Source organism: Sciurus vulgaris (assembly GCF_902686455.1).
Source record: "Sciurus vulgaris genome assembly, chromosome: 5".
Taxonomy (NCBI): Eukaryota; Metazoa; Chordata; class Mammalia; order Rodentia; family Sciuridae; genus Sciurus; species Sciurus vulgaris.
In genome coordinates this window covers 28816847-28842837 of record NC_136465.1, presented here as the reverse complement: position 1 = coordinate 28842837, position 25991 = coordinate 28816847, and the positions used below count along the sequence as shown (strand labels likewise).

Here is a 25991-nt window from a genome sequence, read left to right as displayed (position 1 = left end):
ATACCTCCCTATAAAGAAAGCGGGAGATATTTTGATTACTATAATGTTACAGAAATATAAAATCTCCATTTTAAAAATGCAAAGGAGAAGTCACAAATAATTTAAGTAGTTCAGAAAAGATAATGTATTAAGAAATGCCAGTTAAGTCTAACACCATGAATCTAAGAAGCATTTCCAATGACATCCAGATTTATTTTACAGTTTCATGTGTTAAACATAAGAAAAAGAATCACATCCTATAGAAGAGATAGTAAAACTCCAATAACTGAATTTAATTCAGTTACTGTGATTACTGTGTGACCTTTGAAAATCCTTTAGGCTGCATGGTTGTACTTTTTCTGTCTGGTGACTGGAAGAATTAATCAACCTCAGCTTGTTAGAAATAATGTAGCTGTTATGATATGACTTTCTGTTGTTGCATTTTCTCTCTTAATGTAAGATTCTTTATGTGGAAAATATTGTGTTAGAAGCATCATTCATTTACTACAGGTTATGAGTATCATAATCAGTATGAATGTGACATCAAGGGGACTGTTGTGAGTCACCCTCCAGGGTGATAAATGTCAGAATGCCAAAGCTCACAATCTTCCATGCTGTGTGATTCATTACCTAATGCCTGGTTTTCTCCTTTTGCCTTTTCAATATCATTCTACTCTAACATCTGTTTTTTTAAAACACTGTTTATTCTTTTCCTTTGTTCTAATTTCTTTCTCTCTGGCTTTACATTTTAAATAATATTCAAACTCCTTTTGGGATGAATATAATTTTTTCCATAAACATTATAAAATGTAAACTTCTTACATAGGATTTTGTACCAGAGAAAAAGGTAGGATTAGGTATACAACAATTTGGATGTAAGCAATGAAAGATTAAATGAAAAAAGTCATAGAGATAAAAACTTCAGAAAATAAGGCATGATGCAAGCAGAGAAATTTTCATTTAATGCAGAGGAAAAACATTTATCTGTATACTTGAATCATTCCACAGCCAAAATTATTCACATGGTGAATTTCTTGACATTTCTAAGGAACCAGGGAAATTCAGGACTGATTGCCAATAAAGAACAAATTATCCTATTCAAAGGACTATTTTTATTAATCAAAAGTATATACTGTGATGTTTTATAATGTACCTCTCTCAAATAAAAAAGCAAATTTGGATTGAGAAAAAAATGACAAAATAGTCATTAAAAATTCATGTAATAATGCATCCCATTTCTTACTAGTATAATGCACCAACAAAGAATATGGGGGGAAAAAATCTCTTGAAATTTACCTTATAGAGTGCCCACACATAGGTTTATATGAGGCTTTGTTGGTTGAAATCCCAGGTTCCAGTTTAACCAATTTAAGTTTAAACTACACTGTTTATGAATACATTTAAATATCTATTTCTAGAAACCTCTGATTAATGCTGTACGGGTTATAATGTAGTACACCACATCTAACATACTTTTGCCTTTTAATATACTATTATCCATGAGCTGTAGAAGAGGAATTTATTGGCCCTGGGACAATATTTTTGACTATCTCTTGTGTGAGCTAAGGTAAAGGCATGCATGTTGGCAGGCTTCTCAACCACAGTATAAAGTGCCATACTTAAAATATAGCACATCCAATGTAATTTAAAAGTGTTGCTATTCAATAATAATATTGAAATCTTTTTGGGGGGAAGGAGGGCAGGGATTGAACCAAGGGCACTTAACCACCAAGTCACATCCCCAGGTCTTTTCTATTTTTTTTTTTGAGACAGGGTCTCACTAAGTTGCTTAAGGCCTCACTGAGTTGCTGAGGCTGGCTTTGAACTTTTGAACCTCAGCCTCCTGAGCCTCTGGGATTACAGGCATGGGCCACTGCACCTGGCTAATATGGAAATCTCACACAAGTATAAATTTATTTATAAAGGACACATGAGATACATGTAACCTAGCAATTTCTCTGGATCAGAAAGCACTAAAACCAAATGACCTCAGGGGTTGATGCAAAAATAAATGAACAAAGTAGTCTGGTGTGATCAATGAAAATGTTATAGGGTTCGAGTCTTTCAGGAAACTGAGGTAGCACAAAGGGCCCTGCCCCCTTTCAAATCCCAATTCTTGTGATCAAATCAGAAAGATCTCAGACGTGTTGCTCAGAGTAACAGGCAATGAATTTATTAGAAGGGATGGGAAATGGAAAAAGGGAACACTCTCAAGGGAGATAGTGGGTCCTCTCAGAGAGGAAAGGGACAGCGCTCCTCTCCTTTCCTCCCCTGTTTGTTGTTGTTGTTGTTGTTGTTGTTGTTGTTGTTGTTGGGGGGAAGTCCACAGGGAAGCTTCCAAAGAGTCTGACCCAGGTCCAGCTCTTGACTTTTGACCTAAGAGCAGAATGACATCAGACTTTCAAATCCCAATTGTGCATGACAACTCTAGGTCACTTTGGTCCATGCTAACTGATTCTAACTGGATTCTTAACAATAAATTCTTACAGATTTTTCCTGATTTCCCTTAGTTCCCTGATCTGGTCAGTGAAAAAGGTCATGAAAGTCCACCCCTTCAGTGTAACCTGAGTTCCTCTTATGAACATTATTTCTGGCTTGCATTTTCATGCAGATAACAGGGGGTGTGACAAAGAGTGTAACATATCCTGTCCACTTAAACCAGGTAGGGCTACAGGTAAATTGCTTCTTGGAAAAGAAAGCATGTGGGGGTCAGCACAGTGGGTCCATTTTACAGAATTATTACCGTAAACTTGTGTTCCCACCACTAGCAACTGTCTGTCCCCTATCAAAAAGAGGGATCCGTAGTGAAGCTAACTAGCTACATGCATTCCATGCTTACAGACATGTTCTTTTCTTTTTCTTTCCTTTTTTCTTAGACACTATGTGGTCAAAACAAACTCATTCCTGTGCCTGAATTTGGCTTGCAGCCTACCTGCCTTTACTCTCTGTATCTAAATATTTGATTATCTGTCTTAGATTGAGTTAGAAGTTAGTGCTTCACAGGCCCACCTGGGTTTTAATTTTTGTAACCCCTTACAACTAATTTTACAAAAATTGGTCCTGTAGCTACATTTTTAGGAAATTTTTGGCTGAGGAGAAGAAGTTGTTTCATTTTTCTTTTTTCCACTATAAGTAACTGACAATTTCTTAATACAAAGCAGTGCATTTTGATCTTCAATGAAGATACTTTTATTTTCTATTTAAGGTAGTGTGAATAGTAATCAAATCATATTTCACTTTTCCTCAGTCCTAAACTTAAGGGAATTCTTGAGATTTTTTTCAAAGTAGAAATAGAAATCTCACCTCCCAGTTTCCTCTGGATTCCTCATAGTGCTGGACAGCAATATCTGTTTTTTTTTTTTTTTTTTTTTTTTTTTCCTCCTACTCTAAGCACCTGCTAAGTTAGTTCTCTTAGAGTTCTTGGAGTCAGGGTTGACTGTGATTAGTTTTGGCTGATGAGTCTTGAGCAGACCTGTGCTACTTCTAGCCTGGAAAATTTACTGACAAACATGAGACCCACCAGTGCCCTGCTTTTCTCTGCTGTTGTATCATGAATGAGCACTATAATGACAACACAACTCCAGAGTCACTATGTGACCCAAAGTTGACAAAGAACATGAGAGAAAACCCTTTGTTCTTTCAGGCCAATGAGATGTTGGTGTTTCCATGAATATATGATATCATAGCTTGAATTCTCCTATGACCCCTAGATTGTGTCACTGGAGGGATAGATGCAGGTTTTACTTCCAGATTCTTATATTAAAGGAGTAATACTGAGATGAGATTATTCCCTAAAATGGAATTAGGATCCCAACCACAGAATGGATGTATTAGTCAGGGTTCTCTAGAAGAACATAATCAACAGGAAGTATGATTATTAATAGGGAATTTATTAGATTGGCTTACACACCCAGAAGCTGAATGAATAGTCCACAATGGCCATTTGCATGTTGGAGAGCTGGAAGAACCAGTAGCTACACAGGCCAAGAGGTGGAAGACCCAGAACAAGAGGGAACAGCAGTGCTACCCTAGTCTGAGACCAAAGCTGCTGGAAACTACCTGGAGAATCCTGGCAGAGTCCACTTTGGAAGAGTGAAGAAGCAAGAGTCTGGTGTCCTCAGACCATTGAAACAGCAATCTAGAACCTGTTCAAGAAGAGTCGAGCTTGCATCCACATCTGCTTCCTTGTTCTTCCAACTTTTATTCTGTCCAAACCATCAATCTATTGGGCAGTGCTGCCCATGCTTAGGGAGGGTCTCCACTTCAGTTCACTATCCTGCATTCCAATCGTTCTCATTGACACACCCAAAAGCCTCTTAATCATCAGCATCTCTTAATCCAATCAAGCAAACAATTCAAGTTAACCATTGCAGAGTATAATGGGACTGTTGGCAAGAGAGTCCAAAAGGATGCACCAAATTGGAATAATACTGTCCCAAAGGACAACAGTCAATAAAGGGTACACAGAAGTTAGAAATTATGAATCACATGAGGATTGCACTGTAGTAGTTAAGAGTAAGAAATTCTGTCTTTAAAGTCACTGCCCTGAGGTACCAAACCCACCAGATCCTAGGACAGTAAACTGAAATTTGGGGAAAGGGCTCAGAAGACAGAATGAGAAAAGCAGGACTTTAAAACTCAACACTCAAGAGCTATTCATAGTTAAAATTCTGGCAGACACAAGTGTTTCCATACATTGTGTTGCCACTGAAATTAGTCACTGAATGAATTTGGAAATTATTTCTCTCATTTATTCTCTTTGGTACATGTCATTATAAACTTAGGATGTTAAAGAACATGCACATATTTTATGAGTTATATTCTTTCAGGGATGATGTGATTTAAGACAGTGTCTTTCAAAGCTGTATTACATTTTCTCAGAAAGCATATATATGGAGGTTGCTGGAAATTTCCAGCAAAATTACAAAATTTATGAGATTAATCTATACTTTGCAAACAGATGGACACAACACAGCACTGGAATAAAACAGGGATGCACTGCTCTTGCTCAGTAGAGGCCACTTTGACAAGCAGAAGTCATACTTCTGATACAGGAGTAAAATACAGGAGTCTTCTTTGTTGAAGTGTTCTTATGTAAGTTGACACCATTGTTAAGTGTCAAAAAATGAACTTTTTGTAAAAAAAAAAAAATTTATCCAATCCAAAATATTAACAAAATTGCTCCAAAAAGTGAATTTCACATGAGTCATCTCTGATTCACTCTTCCCCCTACATTTTAACATTTGATACCTTCACTCATGTGCCTATTCACTCAGTAAATATGAACAAACATACCAAACACTGCTGTATTGGTGAACAAAACAAAAAGCCATTTGCCTTCAAAGAGTTCATAATTTAACATAAAGAAAACAAGAAGTAAGCAGTAACAATGAAAAATGGTAAAGTGACATATTAATTAAGTGCAAGTCTATGGAGTTCTAAACTAAATGTGGGAAAGGACTACTCTGAGACCTAAAGGGCCAGCTGGGAAAGCAGGGAGAGTTTTTCCCTAATTTATTTACTACTCCCTCAACCATAACTTTCTCCCAAATGTTCAGCTATTTATCATTTAAGAACACTACCTAAATTAGACTGACATTTAATAAAAATAACTATATTAAATACTCAAGATGATTAGAAAGAAAAAAACACAGATGATACAAACAGTACAAAAACAGGGAATTTTCCAAAAGGCAGGGTACAGATCCTTAAAACAATTATATACTTGGTCCAAGGAAGTATTGGTCCAAGGAAGTAGAACATCTGTGCTTAAACCTAGCCTCATTTTTTTTGCTCATCTAGATATAGATCTTCTTGGTGAAGCAGGCTTCTGAATTAAAAAGTAAATAAACAAAAAAAAAACATACAAATACATATATATGTAAATATATATTATATACGATACATATATGTGATATGTATATATGTAAAACGCTTATTTAAAATTCTTGGAAAATGACAGAATTTTCCACATTAAACTGGCTATATTGAAGTATGCAACAAAATGAATTATGTCGTGCTCACATGCTTGCTCAACAATGTAGTTTTTGCTGACACTAGCACAGTATAGCACCTTAACTCTGGAATACACACACACACACACACACACACACACACACATTCTTACACAAGACACAATAAGAGACACTAGTACACAAAGGAAAATTTCAACCTTGAACAAATAACATATGCAGAGATATTTGTTCAACTACAATCTCAAATCACTCTTCCATTAACCTCAGAAAAGTATTAAAGCAGTTTCATAAAAGTCACAGAATTCCTCCTTTCAAAGGAGGAATGTGAATATGTGAATCTGTAGAAAATATGAGCCTCTTCCTTTTACTATTCTCCTCTCTTCCTACCTTTTCCCTGCGTGTTCCTTTTCTTGAGAGGAAGGAAGGAAGGAAGAAGGAAGGAAAAAAGGAAAGGAAGAAAGAAGGAAGGAAGGAAGGAAGGAAGGAAGGAAGGAAGGAAGGAAGGAAGGAAGGAGGAAGGAAGGAAGGAAGGAAAGAAGGAGAAAAGAAAAGAAAAGAAAGGAAAGAAAAAAAAGAAAAGAAAGGGTGGGGTAGGGAGGGAGGGAGGGGGAAAGACAAGACAGACCTATCCTTATCCTTCTCTTTTCAACCGGGCCTTAGAGGTAACAGGAGACTTATGGGTTCAAAGCACACTTATGGGTTCAAAGGAAAGGAAGGGGTCAAGATCAAGGAGGCTGGCTAGAGCTGGTAAAATGAAGGAAGAAGACAGAGCCAGACTTCCAGGGGCAATGGATGGGGTAAAGAGGTAGTTAAGAAAAATACGAGGAGAAATTTAGGGATGGAATTTGAATCAATGAGGCAACTGTGGTCAAGATGGAGCAGGCTGAGATGACAGTCAGAAGAATTGAGATATTACACATAGGGAGAATGAACAAATATATGTAGAGAGTAACAAGGGCCAAGTTTCTCTTTTTTTAAAGTGTTATATAAATAGAAAAGGCTAGAAGAACCAGTGGAATTGACTTGGAATTAAACACTAGTGAGAATTCATGTTTCATGGATAAATGAGTAACAAATGGATAATGCATAGGTAGACAGGTAGGTCGGTAGGCAGGTTAGGTAGATAGATAGATAGATAGATAGATAGATAGATAGATAGATAGATAGATAGATAGATAGATAGATAGAAAGGAAGAACTATACTGTGGTTTGTGTGTGTGCTTGTGAGAGAGAGATTGATATAGATGTTATATTGTGTGTGTGTATGTGTACCTGTTTCCTAGTTCTGTTCACTAAGAGAAGTAATGTTACCCAGGAAACAATGAGCATACTCACACCTAGTTCTTGAAGTACTCTTCAATAAAGAAGGGTTTCTCAGAGAAAGAACTGATTCAAAGACTGAGATAAAAAAAAAAACAAAACAAGGAACATCTTTTGTGGGAAAGCGAGAAAATGCTCAAATAATGAAGGAGATTTGTCAAATGGGGTATGTGTTAACATTTAGGGGTTCCTACTGGTTCAATATGGGATGTGAGCATCAAAATAAATAATGACGAATCTTGATAAAAGTAGTGAGATATTAACAACTGAGAAACTTGGAAAATTCTTTTTACTATTCAAATAACATGTCTAAAAATAATTCAAAATTGGTAGCAAATAGTCATCTATTAACCACTTATAAATGCAATAAAAGAAATTTAACAGAATTAATTAATAAGATAAAATAGAAATTTTTTTTATTAAAAATGAAAATAAAATGTCAACATTGTTATCCATATTTCAGTGTTACTTCCTACTTCAAGCATTGTTCTGCTCAAGGGGTAAAATTATATGTTTTCTGTTTGGACAAATGCACAATTTAAATACAACAAAATATATACAAGGGTCTTTTTTTTTTTCTTGAGGTACTGGGCATTGAACCCAGGAACATTCTTTCACTGAGTTATATCCCCATCCCTTTTTATTTTGTATTTTGAGACAGGGTATCACTAAGTTGTTTAGGATTTCACTAAGTTGCCAGGGTTGGCCTCAAACTTGCCATTCTCCTGCCTCAGTACAAGTTTTAAAAGTATAATTAATACATAAAATTTGCAAAGGTTAATACCTGATAAATTATGAAGAAAAAACTGTTGGTATTTCCTTTTTTCTGAACTGATATAAAAATAATATTTAAAGTCACAAAAAAATCAGTTTTGTTCTCAAAGGAAGTAAAAGTATAAGTCAATTTGCTCGCTTTCTCTTTCTTTCTTGGCTAGGTTTCATATGTCAAAGCTATTGACATTTGGATGGCAGTATGCCTCCTTTTTGTGTTTTCAGCACTTCTGGAGTATGCAGCTGTAAATTTTGTATCAAGACAACACAAAGAACTCCTGCGATTTCGACGAAAGAGAAAGAATAAGGTAAGTGATTGAATATATTGGGTTTGGTGATATATCAATTTTCACTGTAAAGTGAATTTGTTGGATTTAATGGACATGCACAGGAAGGAAATAGGAACTGGGGACTAAATGATATGATAGTCCTTTGTTTTGTCCAGTTGAAACTAAAAGTGTCAAAAGTAGCTTCAAGAAGAAAATGATGACATCTAGCTATACTTTAAACAGCATATCTGGTAACATGAGAGCTTTATCAACTTCCCAGTGTACTTTCAGGAATAATACTATTTTGTATGTTTTTTGCTTCAATTAATGAAACAGGTAATCTCTTACTTGCAATATCCAAGTGTTTTTATTAATTTTACTTGATGCAAGTCATCAAATCAAGTTCCTGCTCTGTTAATTCCTTGTTTCCATAAAATATTACTTATTTAATAATATCACATTAAATTGACACAGAACTATCTAGTCTCTTTTTTCATTTATGTATTTATATTTCTTCTGAAACCCAATGGGAATCACAATAAAGTGCTACTGTCACCTTACTATCTTATGACTAAAGATGATCTGAGAAGAAAATGTATTTAGAACACCTTTAGGATGCCATAAAAAATTGTAGAGGTAACCTAAATGAATTTGGATGTGCAGAACAGGGTTGTTCCCCTCTATTAAGACCTGTTATGGCATCTCCTTTTAAAAGAATATGGTTTTTATCAACCCCTCTCTGTAAGAGAGAGTTTCTCTTGACAGCAAATGCATGAGTTTACTTCTTCTAATGTGAATGTACCAACAGACATTTTTAAAGCAAATGGACTTTTAAAGCAATAGAATAATGTTGAAATGTATAATTATAGCCAGGATAAAGTATACTGGAATATTTCTGTCAAAAGATAAAACTTAAAGCTAACAGGCTGATTTTTATAGTGTGAATTTTTAAGATTTGATGTTTTTTAATTACTAAATCACATACTAAACTTTTTTAAAGCACTAAGATTTAATCTCTCACCACTAAAAATATTTTCAAGCAATAACTTAATCATTTCTAATTGGCTCTCCAATAATCATCACTATTCCAATAAACACTCAATAAACTCCCATGCTCCATGGGAAGGAACAGAAGCATTAGGAGACTATTACATTGGGCAGAAAACAATGCTACAGCATATATTTATTTCAAATTGTATGAAAATAAAAGCCTATCATCTGTATATTGAATATATTGTGATGGGAAGATTAACTTTTCCTTATCTTCTTTCTTCACGTTCCCTGATTTACTTATATTTTCTCATTCTTCTTTACTTTTCCTTTCTCTCTCTTTACCCTCCCCCTTCTCTAATGATGCTTGGCACTTGCTGAAACACCATTAACAGGACAAATGCTATATCAACACTGTCAACAGGGGTGAAGCTCTTGTCTTTCTTTCCTATCAGTGAATGACAGATATTTTCCCTATTACTATTATTTATCACAATTAAACCAATACATATTTTTCCTATCGCTAATGATTTGATTTTCCATTTTTATTTTCTCATTATCTTCTTCCTCCTCCTTATTCACTTTAGAATGTTTCAACCATGTGATACAAACACTTGAAATGAGAAGTATTATGAATACTATGTTCAAATAGGGAAAATCTGAGAGCTCATACATATTCTACATCCAGCAGTCAACAGTATCCACTGGATAAAGTAATAGGCCAGAGGTCAGACACTCAATTTCAGTTCCTCCTTTTAAAAATTATTCTTGTCAAGGAGTCTTCTTATTCAGTTTTGCCACATGTAAGAGTGAGATAAGAATATTTGATGCCCCTTACTCTTTAACTCACAGAAAAATGCATAGATGAATTTTTCCAGTGATTGTTATTCTGGGAAAATGTTGAAATGCAAAAATACTAATACCTTATTATTTTCTAATCACTATTTGAAATATTCAAGGGTCAAATGTAATTAAGATTTAATGTAAAAACAGTTATTTTAAGTTCAATTTATTCTTTGGGGTAAATACCTTGCATATGTGGAAATTCATTAATTGATACATATGTTTGTTAAAATGGTATATATGATTAAAACCAATTGTGTAATTATATTTAATTATATATGACTTGATTCTCTGGTTTCTCAATCCCTCTTGGTCCACTTTACCTTCCCACAGACAGAAGCTTTTGCATTGGAGAAGTTTTACCGTTTCTCAGACACGGTAAATTGACTTTCTTAACTCTAAATAGAGGAATGTGATCATCAGTAAAAAGCAGACAGCATATTTTGCACCAAGGCAGTGTTTGGTGGGGAAACACAGCCTCTTAACGTTAAAAGTCAAGCAAACACCATCTCCCATCAGCTAAGAAGGGCATTCTCTTTTTCTAAGAACTTCACTCTTGTCTTCCCTCACTCAGTAAAAGGATATTTAAAAATTATTCTTCATTTTATTAACACAGCTATTTGGTCAAAAGGATCTTAAATATATATTGAAGAGAAATGTCATATATATCTTGTAACAATCATATACTTGTACAAAATTTCTTTCAAAGTAAGTGAGAAACATTTATAAAAACAAATTCTAAAAGCAGCTGCACAGTGACCTCAAAATGAAACCAAAAACTGCTTTGTACAGTCTTTATATCTTTAGAATTCATTCTTAATGTAAAAATGTTGAAATTACTTTTAGCAAATGAAGAATTTGGTTTTGATAATAGTATCTTTTGAAGTTTTTGAATAAAAAGAGATTGCAAGGACACATGTATAACATGCCAAATATTTAGAAATGTAAACTAAAGGAGAGAGTATTGGTCCATAGGTGGTTTTAGGGCACCCGAAATTTAGCATTTAGTAATTATATATAAATCTACCAAAGTGAGGAATTTATTCGGGGTATCATATACAAATAGTTCAGTTTACTAAATTAAAACTACTGGGGAAAGGTGTACCTAAAAGTAGCTCCCCAGGTGAGTCTAATGTACACCCCAGGTAAGAATCCCTCCAGGAAACAAAATGTTAAATGAATGTAGCAGTAATCTCAACTTCACTGCAGATTATCTAGACTAATATTACTATAAAGTACTTACTAAATTTTCTTATAATATATAATCCCTTAACTATTTTCCTTTGCTATGAAAATTGTTATTTCCTAGCATCCCAGGATCCCACTTTTGTTTTATCCTTGAGGAATAATTTCAAATAATCTATTTTTCTTGATTGTGTTAACTGTAAAATTTTAATTGCATGGAATCAAAACATAGTTTTTGCAATATATATTCATACATACATATATATGTATTAGAATATATAGTAGAAACTATTTTTATATATGTATGTATATGTCTACATATCTATATCTATCTGAATGCTTTGGCTTTTGGAGAGACCAACATAATTATGTCTTTATTAACTAAACAGTTAATGTTTACAAAAACTTTAGAATGAAAGATGTAAATTCTATTAAATATGGTTTTACAAAGAACTCTAATGAAGATAGGCTTACCTCATGGACAATGAATAGATTTTTTTTAAAAAGAAGAGTATGCTCTTTATTTCCATGGGTACTGGTTTACACGAATTTTCCTCAGTACTCTAATTTGATAGAATAGGAAAAGTAAATAAACTTGCCTCATTATAGAAATTTTGTCACAGAGATAGCCTTACATTAATGCAAATAGTAGTCCTAGGAAAGTTTAACTTGGTTCAGGATTTGCTTAGGCATTATATACAATTTAATATTCCACTTTTCTAATAAGGTATCAAAGAATCCTTTGTCTATTGTGAAAGAATAAAAGTTTGTCTTGTATCCAAATTTCCCCACCCCACACTGTCAGAGCCTGCTGTGTGCTATTCACCCACTACACCATGCCATGGATGCTATCTCCAGTGCTGTGTATGTGTGGGTGTATGCATGATATGAAAGTATTTTGGCTAGAAGTTACTATTCTCATGTATGATATCATTACTTAAGTCTGGAGGATTATAAAGATACCAAAATAGCTCTGAACATGTTATTTGTTGAGAGATATGGATGAAATGGGATAGCTTTAATGCATTTCATGCAGCTTCATCCACATTATAAGGTTATGATGCAATGGTTTGCTGAGAAAACACATTTGCACAATATTCTAGTACTTCTGTCTTCCTACCTATTATCATTTATCAATTATTATTTATATATGAAAATGATAAAGAAATGGACTGTTAGTTCTAGACTCAGGAAGTGATGACCAAGTTTATGTTTTACTAGGCAAATGAGGTATCTTTAATACAAATATTTACTGCATTTTAATCTGTATATTAACATAATTTTTACTTTGTGTTTAAACTGTTTTAAAACAACCCAAGATGATGTCTAAGGATAACAAATAATTGATTTTTCTATTCTATAGATTTCATCAGCTCTACAGTCTCACAACAAATACAAATATACATGTATACTTTGTTGGCTGAGGGGATAAAACTTTGTGGTCAAAAATAATATGGCATCTATTATACTAAATTATCAAATAATATTTCCATTATTGGTCAATTTATGATTTATTCTTGAGTTAAGATAGTCTTTCAAAAGATTATTTCCTATAAATTTCTTTGATATGTATCCAAGGAAAAGTAGTTTCTTGATAATTTACATTAAAACATAATTCTATCTGAATGACTCATATCAGGGATTGAAATTTTATCCTCTCAAATACAAAAAAAAAAATTGTACAGTTTTAATTATTTCCTGAAAAACAACTATTTAGAGTTTATGTTAAAGAGAGTCACTTCTTAGCACTAGATACCCTCTGAAATCCTACTCTGAATAATATTTGATAAAATAATATTTATTTAATCTAAGTTCAAATGCATTGTGGTAACTTCCATTTCAAAGTTAATTAAAATATAGATGTTGCTTTTTTACATCTGCCATCTAGTGTAAAACCTTATGTCACTCCATAATAATGAGCTGGCACTAATAGAATATAACATATTATGCTATAAACAGATATGTGAATTTAAAAAAATATTTTGTTATCATCTATCCTTTAAAACATTTGTATTACATTTTCTTATGACCTAAAACATTCATCTTTAAAAACTTATATCTTCCATTTATTAATCTCCAAACCATTTCTGAATCTAAGTTTAGTATGACATGCATAAACTTGGTTAATTCATTGCTAATTCATGTCATCTATAATAAATGCAAAATTCTCATGGAGTTAGATTTCAAAGAATTGTAAATTAACATTTGACTTTCAACTATAAAAATTTTTAACCTCATCTTTAATTTCATTCTTTTAAGCACTATATTTTTAGATGATATAGAAATTTGTGCAAATGAAACTGAATATTTTAGACTAATATTTTAGAAAGACATTTAATTCATATCTTTCGGCTGTATATGATCGTCCTTCCCAACAAATATGTCACTGTGATATTTACTAGCAATTTTTTTAAATCCACACACTTTGAAATCATGTAAGTGGAAATTAACATCTTAGTTTCCTTCCTCTGTTACTTTTCCATTTGATAATAAAGCAAGAGAAAATCATGATAAAACCTTTGGAGTAATCTATTTAGCATCTTAATTGTCTAAAGAATGTCCCAAGTTTCCTACTAAGGGAAAAACATTACAATGAAAATTATGTATTTAATGCTGTTATATCTTACAGCAATTCACACAATCAGTACTTCATGGTATATTAGATGCTTAATGTTTTACCACTCAATGGCAATTTTCATGTCTTCTCCATTTTCATACATAAATAAGGTTTTTGTTCTTGCCTTTCTGTTTGATTTCTTGAAGACTGAGAACAAGATAGGAAATTAGCTCTTATCTTATGTATATTAATATATTATTTCGATGATAGAGATGAAGTAACTCTACCAAATGACTATATATACCCTTTGATCTTCTGTCTATCTCTAATGTTTCTAAATTATCATATGGATTTATATGACTCATCTTTGGCATAATTCTCTAAAGTAAATAAAAAGGCCTTAGAAAGATTCACAATGTAGTATTGATGAATATAATTACTGAAACTTTTTCTGTTTCAAATGTAAAAAGCCAAAAAAGATCTTCCTGTTAAAAGACTTGTACAGTAACTAAATGGCTTTTTACATTTTTAATTGCCTAATATTCTAACTTGCTTAGAGCACAGTAAGAGGGTTTACCTCTGGGTATATTAAACTGTATCTTTAATTTTACTATTTTAATCAGTCATGTTCTATAGCCCATTTTAGTTAATTACATTGAATCTTTATTATTATATATATTTTGAGTTATAAAGTGCCTTAATTTTATGGCCATTAAATATTGCCAAACAGTGTTCTTGAATCAAAAATATAGGTGATTTTTTTTATCTCCTTGTTTTTTTCATATGCTGTTCATCAGATTTTAAGTTGAAGATATTTTTAGACAATCCAATTATCCCAAAGAAATATTTGAGTACTAATTAGAATAAGGAATATCACTGCACTTCTTTTTATATTTTTTTAATCACTGCACTTCTAAGTGTACATAAACACAAGATAATTTTATGACTGAATTAAAAACAGAATTATGTTAATAAAATAATTCCATGTATCTTCTAATTTAGCAATCTAATAATAATAATTATTATTTTACTACTAAAAATAAGTTTCTAGAAAAACTTCCTCTATCCTTTATGATTTGGGAGCCGTCTTTCAAACCTTTCCCAAGAAGTCAGTCATTTAAAAATGAAACAAAACAAGACACTTGATAGTTCTGTGACCCAGGAACCCATGCTCTTTCATCCCTAACAGCCTGGGAGAATAGATTGAATCTTGTCAGAGTGTGGCTCACTGCCATCCAACAGAGATAAGAACCTATTTCTGAAAAAACCCTGACATGACTCCACATACTGATCGTGTATATTATTTAAATATTTGTGCTGTTTCATGAAACATATTTAAAACACTAAAGATGCCTTGATTTCATAAATTAAATTTGCAAAAAATTCTAGCGGCCATATAGCAAAACCCATTTACTGTAATAATAAGGCAGTAAGGCTAGCCAGGTGACGTGATCTTTTTATGTTTGTGCTATTGGTTCACCTTCCAGTGTGACAATAAGTAAAATGCACTTTGGGAGACAGGCAATTGAGTTGGCCTATTTTATGTAGTATTTTAGTGCATTTGATTACTATCAGTTTAAAACATTTAGTAGTAAAATAACTCAAGTTGTTATTAGCATTTTTTAATGTTTCATGCAATTTCCATAATATAATTATAACCAAAATATTAATAACAACAAAAATTTGAGTGCTTTGTCAGGAACTTTATGTGTTTTCTCTCACTCTAAAGAACATGCTAGATACTATAATATATTCCTGGAATAAGAAACCAAAAATCAGAGCTGGGTACAGTTGTACACACGTGTAATCTCAGCGGCTGGGGAGGCTGAGGCAGGAGGATCTTGAGTTCAAAGTCAGCCTCAGCAAAAGCAAGGTGCTAAGCAGCTCAGTGAGATCCTGTCTCTAAATAAAATACAAAACAGGGATGGGGATGTGGCTCAGTGGTCAAGTGCCCCTGAATTCAATCCTCACTACCCACTTCCCCTGCCCCCCCCCCAAAAAAAAAAACAAAAGTCAGAGAGATAAGTAGCTAAATTAAGGTAAACTTGGCTTCTGGTAATAAATGATGAAACTATAAAATTGCTTAACCATAATAAAATATTTATACTTTGCATTTCAACCTTGTGTCAGGTTTTACATTTGAACCATCTATTTGTGATAATACAAAATAACTGAAATTTTTTGGAATTTATTTATTAGAAAATTGTTTCCTATAGCACATGTATTTTTTATACACAATTCATTGTTTTGGGTATATAAGTGGTCCTCCTCAACACATTGTTTTCTACTACCATTGCCTGAAAAGTAAATATTTGAACAGGATATTTTAAAGAGGAAAATATTTTTATTATTTCAAATTCAAATTCAGTAGGAAAACCACTGATAATGTTAGTAACATCAGAGTTCATATGTTTTTAAAAACAATAATGCCCTAACTCAAATTATAATTATTCAAGGTCTATTTTCTGATATATGACTAGGTCCTTTAATAGATTTTTAAAAGGTAAATATACAGATCATATAAATAGTCTTACCCAGATACTTACCTATAGTTGTAAAAACAACTATAGGAAACAGAAATTACTTCTAAAATAAAATACTATCTTAGTAAAAAGTCATTTCATAATATTTTCTTCATAAACTATTATATAAAATGTAAATTCACAAGTACTATAAGAATTTAAAAAATATTATATCACTACTACTTCAAGATGGCTGAGATGGTAGCACTGAGCCTCTTGTAAACATGTTTCTAAAACTTCATTGTTTTGTAATCACCAGCGAGCCGACAGAAAATGCAGATTCCTATGAGAACCTAAATGGTAATAAGTAAGAAGTTCTGCAGTTGAAATCCAGTCAACTAGATTTCATCAATTCCTTCCTTGGGTGCTGGAACACATTTTGAGAAACATGACTGACCTAGACTATGTCATTGCATATACAGAACAATGGTTATCTCATATTTCTTAACATTACCTATGACATGGTAAATATCTTAAGACTAAAAGACCTTCAGATTATTTCAGTCTTGGGGGCTATTTCTCCCAGAACTCAAGAAAATTACAGTGGCTGCCATTCAAATAGATTATACCTGCTCACGACACCCAAGAGTTTTATATTCTAGCATCCTAGCAGCACCTTAGAATGTTACTATTGAGGTTTGTCCAGAAATTCCAGTATACATGTTTTAGTACCATAAAACTCCATAAATGAACCATAAGGCATGGAGGAACAGTTTGGGCTAGTATGTACCTCACATCTCTCACAGTTTTCCCTTATTTCCTTTTTGAATTCAATCTATCATCTAGTCATTTTACACAGTGGGGCTAATAGAAATCCAAAATGGATGCAGATTTCACTAGTGCTACATGTTGTTTTTCTCACTGTGGGATCCAGAAGAGATAGCAATTCGTCCTTTAATGTTTGTAAATTCTAAAGCAACCTCAGATCAGTTTATTCCTGGAAGAGTTGGGCACCCTTACCTAGTCACATGTGCCATTAAAATTTTCCAAACTCCCTTTCTTCTCAGAAAAACTATCACTTATCCTTAGTCAGTTTACTTTTTACAGTGATCTGAACCACACTGTTTCTTACCAAGTTAGGAGAATATGCTGGAGAATTCACACTCCCTTAATGAAGAAAAATTATAATTTTGTCTTCCTCCCATGAAGGGATACTGCATTTTACATATGTTTTAGATTGCAATTAAAAAGAAAGCATTAGAAGCTTCAGTCAAATCTATAAAATCACACCTGCCTGCTTTATCCTGATAAACTCTTGACTAGTTTCCCCATATGTAGCACAGTAGAGAGCTGTTAGGGAAATTCTTTATTGGGCAGACATAGCAGTCAGCCTGCAATATCGATCTACTTTTATCATAAGCTATTCTAGAGAGAATTTATGAGAAGCAGCATTCCTGTCTCCACAATTTCCTTAATCAGAGCTGAGAGTTCCCATTATCTTCCTGGAATCTTATACTATTTAAGTTTTACTACAGATGAAGATTTAGGCAATTTGAAAGACTCCCGTTTTAATACAGCCTATTAAAACTAGACTAAGGAAAGATTTGCGAAAGATTAGGGTCAAGCAAGATCCTTCATTTAGAATCACATTCTTCCCAGTTATACATTTCACCAAAGGCAATATCACTTACTGGATATATACTACTTTTTTTTTTTCCCTATCTACAATTTTTAGTATGACCATACCTGCAACCACAGCTGGTTGCTTTGCCTCCTTCCCTGTCCCAGCTTCTCTTTTTTTTTTTTTTTTATTGTAAACAAATGGGATACATGTTGTTTCTCTGTTTGTACATGGCGTAAAGGCATACCATTTGTGTAATCATAAATTTACATAGAGCAATGTTGTTTGATTCATTCTGTTATTTTTTCCCTTCCCCCCACCCCTCCCACCCCTCTTTACCCTCTATACAGTAGTTCCTTCCTCCATACTTGCCCCCCTCCCTAACCCTAACTCTAACCCTTCCCTCCCCCCCATTATGTGTCATCCTCCACTTATCAGCGATATCATTCGTCCTTTGGCTTTTTGAGATCGGCCTATCTCACTTAGCATGATATTCTCCAATTTCATCCATTTGCCTGCAAATGCCATAATTTTATCATTCTTTATGGCTGAGTAATATTCCATTGTATATATATACCACAGTTTCTTTATCCACTCATCAATTGAAGGGCATCTAGGTTGGTTCCACAGTCTGGCTATTGTGAATTGAGCAGCTATGAACATTGATGTGGCTGTATCTCTGTAGTATGCAGATTTTAAGTCCCTTGGGTATAGGCCTATACCCAAAGGACTTAAAATCTGCATACTCCAGCTTCTCTTTTTAGTTTCTCTTTTTCTCCTCAGGTTACATTCTTTTTCCTCAACAGAATCACCATGTTTTGTGCTGTTAACCAGTAATTCTAAAAAGCTATACTTAGTACTACTGGTCAGTGAACTTTAACCATGCTATATAACCTTGGAGTCCCACTCAGAACTGAGCAAAGAGATCTTGGTCTTTCAGTTTTCTTTCTTTCAACTGCCTTAACTGATGGAGTAAATTTAGCAACCAGTGTCAGTACCTTTTGTTTCCATTCCCCACTGGAATCACTGGATTTAACTTCTGAGATGAAAGGAACAGATCTAACAGGGTTCCTTAGGGGAGGCAGCTGCTGAAACTGGAACAGATTTCCAACTTCTCAGCTGGTGATAAATATGCCAGGAAATCATTTAGAGGAATCCTGTTCATTTTTACTGTATTCTTTTTGTGTCTTAACAGCCACCTAAGAAGACCTAATAGATTTGCCTCTGGTCATGAACTTTCTTCTAAATAGTTCAGATTTCTTCCCATCGGTGAAACCCACTATGGCTGCTGTAAGAGTTAATGTGCCCATGAATCTATATGTCCTTCTCCTATCCAAAAGAACGATCACATGCCTAAGGAACTCTCTTAATCATAGTTTGTCTACCAGAATTTAGATGAGAGGATATGATTTACATAGGCTCATTTCTGATTATTATATGGCCAGCCCAGATTTGCTACTAAAGTTAATGTATCTACTCTGCTAAGGAGATGCCACAGTATTCAGAGAACCAGTTTCCCTCTTCAGCACAGATCCATACCACCCCAGGTTTCACTTACTCAAAAAGGGTCATTGATATTATACCCAACAGTAATTCTTAAACGAGAACACTGAAGCAAGTTGGGGAGTAGCATTTATGTTGAACATTGCTTTTCATGCTACAGTATCTATAAATATATTATTAGCTCTTAGGTCAATCAATCTAAAGATTCAGGAATGCATGGCTTACACAGAGATCTTCCAGTACTTCTCCCCAAGGTGACCTAGCTCCTTTGTACTATAATCGCTTTATCCCCTTTGATAACTAAAAGTCACATGTACCTATTCAGCACTAGAAACATAGTGTTTGAATCAAAATATGCTGTAAATATAAAATACACACCAGGTTTCAAGGACAGTATGAAATCAAAAATATAAAACTTCTCGATTTTTATTTTGAACCAGTGTTAAAATAATATGTTGGCCATGTCAAGTCAAATTTTTTAAAGTTGAAATTAATTTTTTCTGCTTCTTATAATGTGTTCAATGTAGTTAAATTTAAATTTTTATACGCCTTTCACTTGAGGCTCACATTATATGTTTATGGTACAGAGCTGCACAATAGATACTACTTTCTGGTGTCACTTGCCTGGGGTTGCAGAAAGATAACATGAAGATTAATTGTAATATCCTTTCAAGTCCCAACCAGCTTTTGTTTACACCCTGAGCACAAGTAATGAAGCTGCTTGCTTTGCTTGCTATTTTCTGTGACCTCAGTTTCACAAGAATGATTAATTAATAGGGAATAAGGAATTGATTGTATTTTGAACCACTTTCTCCTCGATTTTATCTCATGGTCATTCATCTGACCCTTCCACAAGGGATAAATCTGTGCCATCCATATTCTAGTGTCATGGTTTATCCCCAGTTATTTTCTGTAGAGCTTTTGCTACTCAAACCCAGCACAGATCAGCATCAGATTCTCCTCAGAATCATGCCCAAAACTTCTGACTGGCTATATTGAGTTAAAAAGGATACCAAGGGCTGGGGAGATAGCTCAGTCGGTAGAGTGCTTGCCTTGCAAACACAAGGCCCTGGGTTTGATCACCAGCACTGAAAAAAAAAAAAAAAAAAAAAGGATCCCAAAGCCTGGTCACATTCTGTCTCCACTGCTGAGATTCAGAGTTTCAAATTGTCACTCAGACTCTTCAGACACCAGTAGACTTTAACCTAATATTACATTTACTAAACCTCATACAAGGATGTGATGCAAGAAACACATCAGGCCTATAGTATCTTTATCACATGGGAGACTCAGTTCCTCTTAAGATCACAGCTTCTGTTGCCCCCTCACCCACACAGGACTGCCAGTATAAAAGTCAAGGGGTATGAGATTGTTTTGACACAGAGAAATCAGTGTTTGTTCTAACCAAACTATATTCTGGTTAGTCATGTGGGTCAAAGGTCTGCAGGCCTTTATGTAGCTACCCCAGGGGAAGTGCAGTCTTCCAACTGAATGAAACTGATTCCAGTTCTCCAATTAGCTTAATTTCACTGTTTTCAAGGAAATGATGCCAAAGAAATCAAGGATCGCTCTTAGCAGTCCTGTAACAGCTTAAACCTGACGTTCACCAGTTAGGCACGGTCAGTTATGTAGAAAGACACAATTGAGAAAAATTATGTTGTTCATTGAGTGTTAATTTTAAATGGATTATGTTTGCTTTTGGTTTGGGGGGGGAGTTTCTAAAGTTTTAAAGTAAGTTCTCCAGAACAGATAGATAGAAAGGTGGCTAATGAATTCTGTTTTGCTAAACACACAAGGTAGATGCTAAAATCTTAACATTTTAGTAATGAATTTCCCAACTGTTTCAACTAGTATGCCAACACACATACATAAATGCCTACTGATAAAGTTATTTTGGTCCAATTTTAAGGTAATTTTTTTAAATACATGGATTAATATAATTTAAAAAGTTATATTAGACTTCAACACTGAGATAATATGCTCACAAAATAACATAACATACCCTATGTTTTCCTTCTGGAATGCAAACATCAGCACAATTTACTAAATTGGAAGGGGGGCTATTTAGTACTTACATAAGAACTAATACCTACTATGCATACTTTAATTCAAGATATAGAAAATTTCAAAGCAAATAATAGGTTTGCCATAAAATTTTCATGGAAGCCGAAAAGCTGAGTCTAAATGAGCATGCTTCCACTGATTTCCAAATTTTAGCTAGATTACAGCAGTAACACAGATCACTTGGATTGGCAGCTTTATTTTCAGGTAATATGAACTGTCAGTTTTTATTCCATACTTGTTTCCTCAAATTTTAATTGCTTTTACACCTTACAACTGAAATGTTTTTCAATAATTACATGCTTTTGTTTTTCAGGTGGAATTACTTCTGTTTTTTTTAATTCCTAAAAAAAAAATTATGCATCACTGAAGTAACTTTAGTCACTTTCTCTTTTTCATAATTCATAATTTCTATTATTCACTAATGAATTTTAAAATATACTGTTCATTGAGCAACTACTTTCAGAGACCTAATGTAATTTTCAAGAGTTCGAGCCAATTATTTTTATATTTCATATTACTGAGAAAAAGCACTATCAAAGCAGACATATAACCTTATAAAATGTATTGTTACCTTTAAGATTTCCAATTTTAGTAATAAAAAAATGCTTTAAATTGGTACCACAAATTTCTTATTTATTAATGAATTTAATATAAAATTTTAAATACCATATTTCTCTATCATGAGTACATTTACAATAACATAGTTATTAAATATTTTTTCTTTAAATTTTGAGGGTGTTTTTCATTTTATATTTGGAAATTCTCTTTAATTTGCCACATTTAAAAATATTGATACCTTTTAGAAGAACGTAATAAGTTTTAAATATATAACAAGTTTATTTCTTGAACATTAAATAAACTGCCAAATATCATTCATAATTTGGACCAAACTATGATACCTGAAAAGCAACTACATATAAATTAGAATATATGACTATCTTAAAGGTCTTCCAAAAAAGTGTAAACGTAGAAGTACCATAAAGGAAGGATAACAGAAAGCAACCGAGTGTTACTGTGTGTTACTCTATTTTCCAAGGAAGTAACTCATATTTGTGGGAAACAACCATTAAAAGGTGGTCTCCATGAGAAAGAAAAATTCAGCCAGTGATCCTGGTATTTTAACCATCTTATCACATATTTATATATTTAGACACATAATATTTAAAAAATCAATTATATAAATGTATAGAGCATATTACTTCAATAGTTTTATTTCTTGATCTCTTTATTACATATTCTATTAATACATAGAAAATATAAATTTTAATTTTTTCATTAAAACATCTTTTGAGAGTTTTACATTTATTAAAGAGAACATCTATATGATACATCTATATGATACATCAGGATAATTAAAACTTCAAAGGGAAAATAAGCTACATGCCACTATATACTTTAGTTATCTTTTCTTCATATTGGTATAAAAATCTATGATGATAAAATTTGTTATGATTCTGAAATGTCTGCTATCCATGCCTGATTCCATTACTAAAAAGTTTTCTTGCATTTTTCTTTGACAGGATGATGAGGTAAGGGAAAGCCGGTTCAGCTTCACAGCATATGGAATGGGACCATGTCTGCAAGCAAAAGATGGTATAACTCCAAAGGGCCCAAACCATCCTGTGCAGGTAATGCCAAAAAGTCCTGATGAAATGAGGAAGGTCTTTATTGATCGGGCCAAGAAGATTGACACCATCTCCCGAGCCTGCTTCCCATTAGCTTTCTTGATTTTTAACATTTTCTACTGGGTTATCTATAAAATTCTTAGGCACGAGGATATTCATCAGCAACAAGATTAAGTCTCTGATGGCATACAAACACAAAGTTAAACTCAGAAGAAAATTTTCTTGCCATAGCTGTGTGTACATGTGTATATGTATGTGTGTGCAATGTACAAAAGATAGCCATTATATTAAAATAGTATATTAAAAAGGTTGTATTTTGATTTTTATGTAAAGTCATGAGAAAGACAAGATTCTTTTAATGGATACAAAATATGTATTAGAGATTCTGTTTCATATTAATTCAAGAAGAACTGTTTTTTTCACAGTAAGTCAAATAAGTGGAAGCTTTACTGCCAATGTGTTTGTATGTTATATAATATCACATAGTAGTAGACATAAAAACTACTTTGGAGTGTCTTGATTTTTAATTAAGTGATATTAACTGTTCCAAAAAAGATTTGTACAGTAAATTTTATGAAAGAAAAAAGGAAAATGAAAAAGATAAAAAATATCAATAGTTTGAAATGTAAAATTATTTTCTTATACTCACAAAAAAGGAAAGTATTCATTTAATTCAGTGGAAAACTCACTCAGATTATAAGGATTATATAGAGAGACACTATAGAACATAGTAATGACAAAAATTTTCAAATTAGAAGGTTAAAAGACTTTCATCGTTTAGAATACTACATACAAAAATTTAGAATACTGAGTTTTCCTTTGTGGAGATTTAAAAAAAAATGGCTTAATAGATCATACTGTATTCAAAACCTGCTTTTCATAAACTATATAACTCTAGGAATGAAGATGGAATTACTTAAAGCATTTTTGTTTCTAAATAAGTGTTACAATTATATTTCTTAAATTATTGCCAAACATTGAAAGATTTCAAGCCAGCACCCTCATTTTTGTTATATTTTTAATAGCTGCTTAATTGCTTGTGATTACATTTAATGTTTTGATATTATAACTGAAAAAAGTTCAATGACTTTTATATTTTAGTTTAGAATGAGACTTTAAATTTCAATGAACTTAAAAGTATTTACATTTTGATAAAAATGAATTCAATGAAAACAGATTCATGAAAAAATTTTTAATAAGCACAGTTTTCCCATCAAAATTACATGGGTTCGAACTATTTCCAAATAAAAGTAGGTTTATAAATGGTATGTCACTAAATTCTATGAAGATGTTTTCATATTTCTGAATTAACAAATTCAAAATATGTCATTCATAAGATGTGAATAATTTTAAATAAAAACTTTACTTAAAATTTATCAATACCCCCATGAGATTATTTCAACTGCTTATTTTTGTGCAGTGTAATTAGGTAGAAATATGTGACAGTGTTCTTGGTTAAGTTGAATGGGACTCTGATTCATTTCTCTTCCTATTTTTTAAATTGTATTTTAACAACAATGTTGTATTTAAAAACATCTTCAAGTGCTTTTAAGATATTTTAATTATCAGAGACACAGAATGAAAACTCAGTGTATCAAATTATTTACAGAGAAAAATAAACATCAAGCAATTAAGCAAATATGAGCTAGAAAAATAAGCCAGTTCTGAAATCATGTGTACTATTTTCTGACATTTAACCAAACTAAAAAGCAGTAACTGTCATTTAAAACTGAAACTTCTTAATGTTTCTGTACTTTGTTTACCTTAAACTTTAGTTTTAAAAATTAACTTTAAAAAAAAATTTGTAACAAAAAAAAAATTCTCTAAGTACTTGAAATAAGGAAAATGTCATCATGCAAATTCTACAACTGGAAAAATTTGCTGTTCTATACTTGACCTAATTTGTGGACTATCCACCCCAAAATTAAACATATGCATCATTTGGTGTCTATGAACTAAAACCATAAGTATATTCTTACATTGAAGATAAGAGTAAGATAAACTGTTTGTGATCCCTGAGAACTAGCTGGAGGGTTTGATGTAATGATAAACTATACTGTCTCAATATGTCTACGAAATACTTGAATACATTTTCTATATTTTATACATCTTATTTCAAAAGTTTTCTAAAACTGCTTATGTTAAATGAATTCTGTAAAAAGAAAACAAATATATGAAGATAAGCATACATAGTCCCATAAGAAAATTCATAGACATCACTTGCTTTCATCTTTGAGGATATTAAAAATGTGTTCTTTTTTAAACCTAAAAATCTGCATGTAAATTCACCAGCCATGAGAAAACTTGTCAACAGGGGCATTGGCACTTACAGAAATCTATCTCAAAAGTATTAAACTTTTCTTAGGCATAATTTTACTTTTCCATTATTCTTATCATCGCCCTCCTGCATAACAGCCTCACCTACACAACAAAAGTGACAAGGGAAACCACGACTGAATGCAAAATGTTCCAAGGAATATGTCCCCTCTAATGAACACTTATAGACTCTTAAAGACTCTTTAAAATTGTAAAAGTACATTATAATTAACATCCTGAAGTAGTATTTGCTCCAACAAACCCTGTTTCAAACCAGCATATTTTAAATTAACTAATCGGAAAACTATTAATGGTGAGAAATTTTTAAAGTGTGCATATACATTGATTACCATACGCTCTGTTGGATTTCCAATGTGGATATTCTGAAATAGCCATATTAGAAAGAGATTTTTGTGAGATTTTTGTGCATGCAGTTTTCTAAAAAGCAGTTACTTATCTCATGAGCTGGAAATGTGGTTCAGTGGTAGACAACTTGCCTGGCATGCAGGAG

At 32.8% G+C, this 25991-nt stretch overlaps 1 protein-coding gene across 2 annotated transcripts in view; it reads left to right on the top strand.

Annotated features, from left to right (window-relative positions):
* GLRA3 (glycine receptor alpha 3) overlaps positions 1-23741 on the top strand; it is a gene marked incomplete at its 5' end in the record, with an annotated part of 162744 nt that extends 139003 nt beyond the window's left edge. The window contains 3 exons of one of the 2 annotated variants that reach the window (XM_079141035.1): positions 8210-8353; positions 10481-10525; positions 23060-23741. In XM_079141035.1, the coding sequence (XP_078997161.1) occupies positions 8210-8353; positions 10481-10525; positions 23060-23338 (468 nt within the window). In that variant the 3' untranslated portion in view covers positions 23339-23741. The remainder of the gene's footprint in view (positions 1-8209; positions 8354-10480; positions 10526-23059) is intronic. The other variant, XM_079141034.1, reaches the window with a different exon arrangement.
* Positions 23742-25991: the final 2250 nt, after the last annotated feature.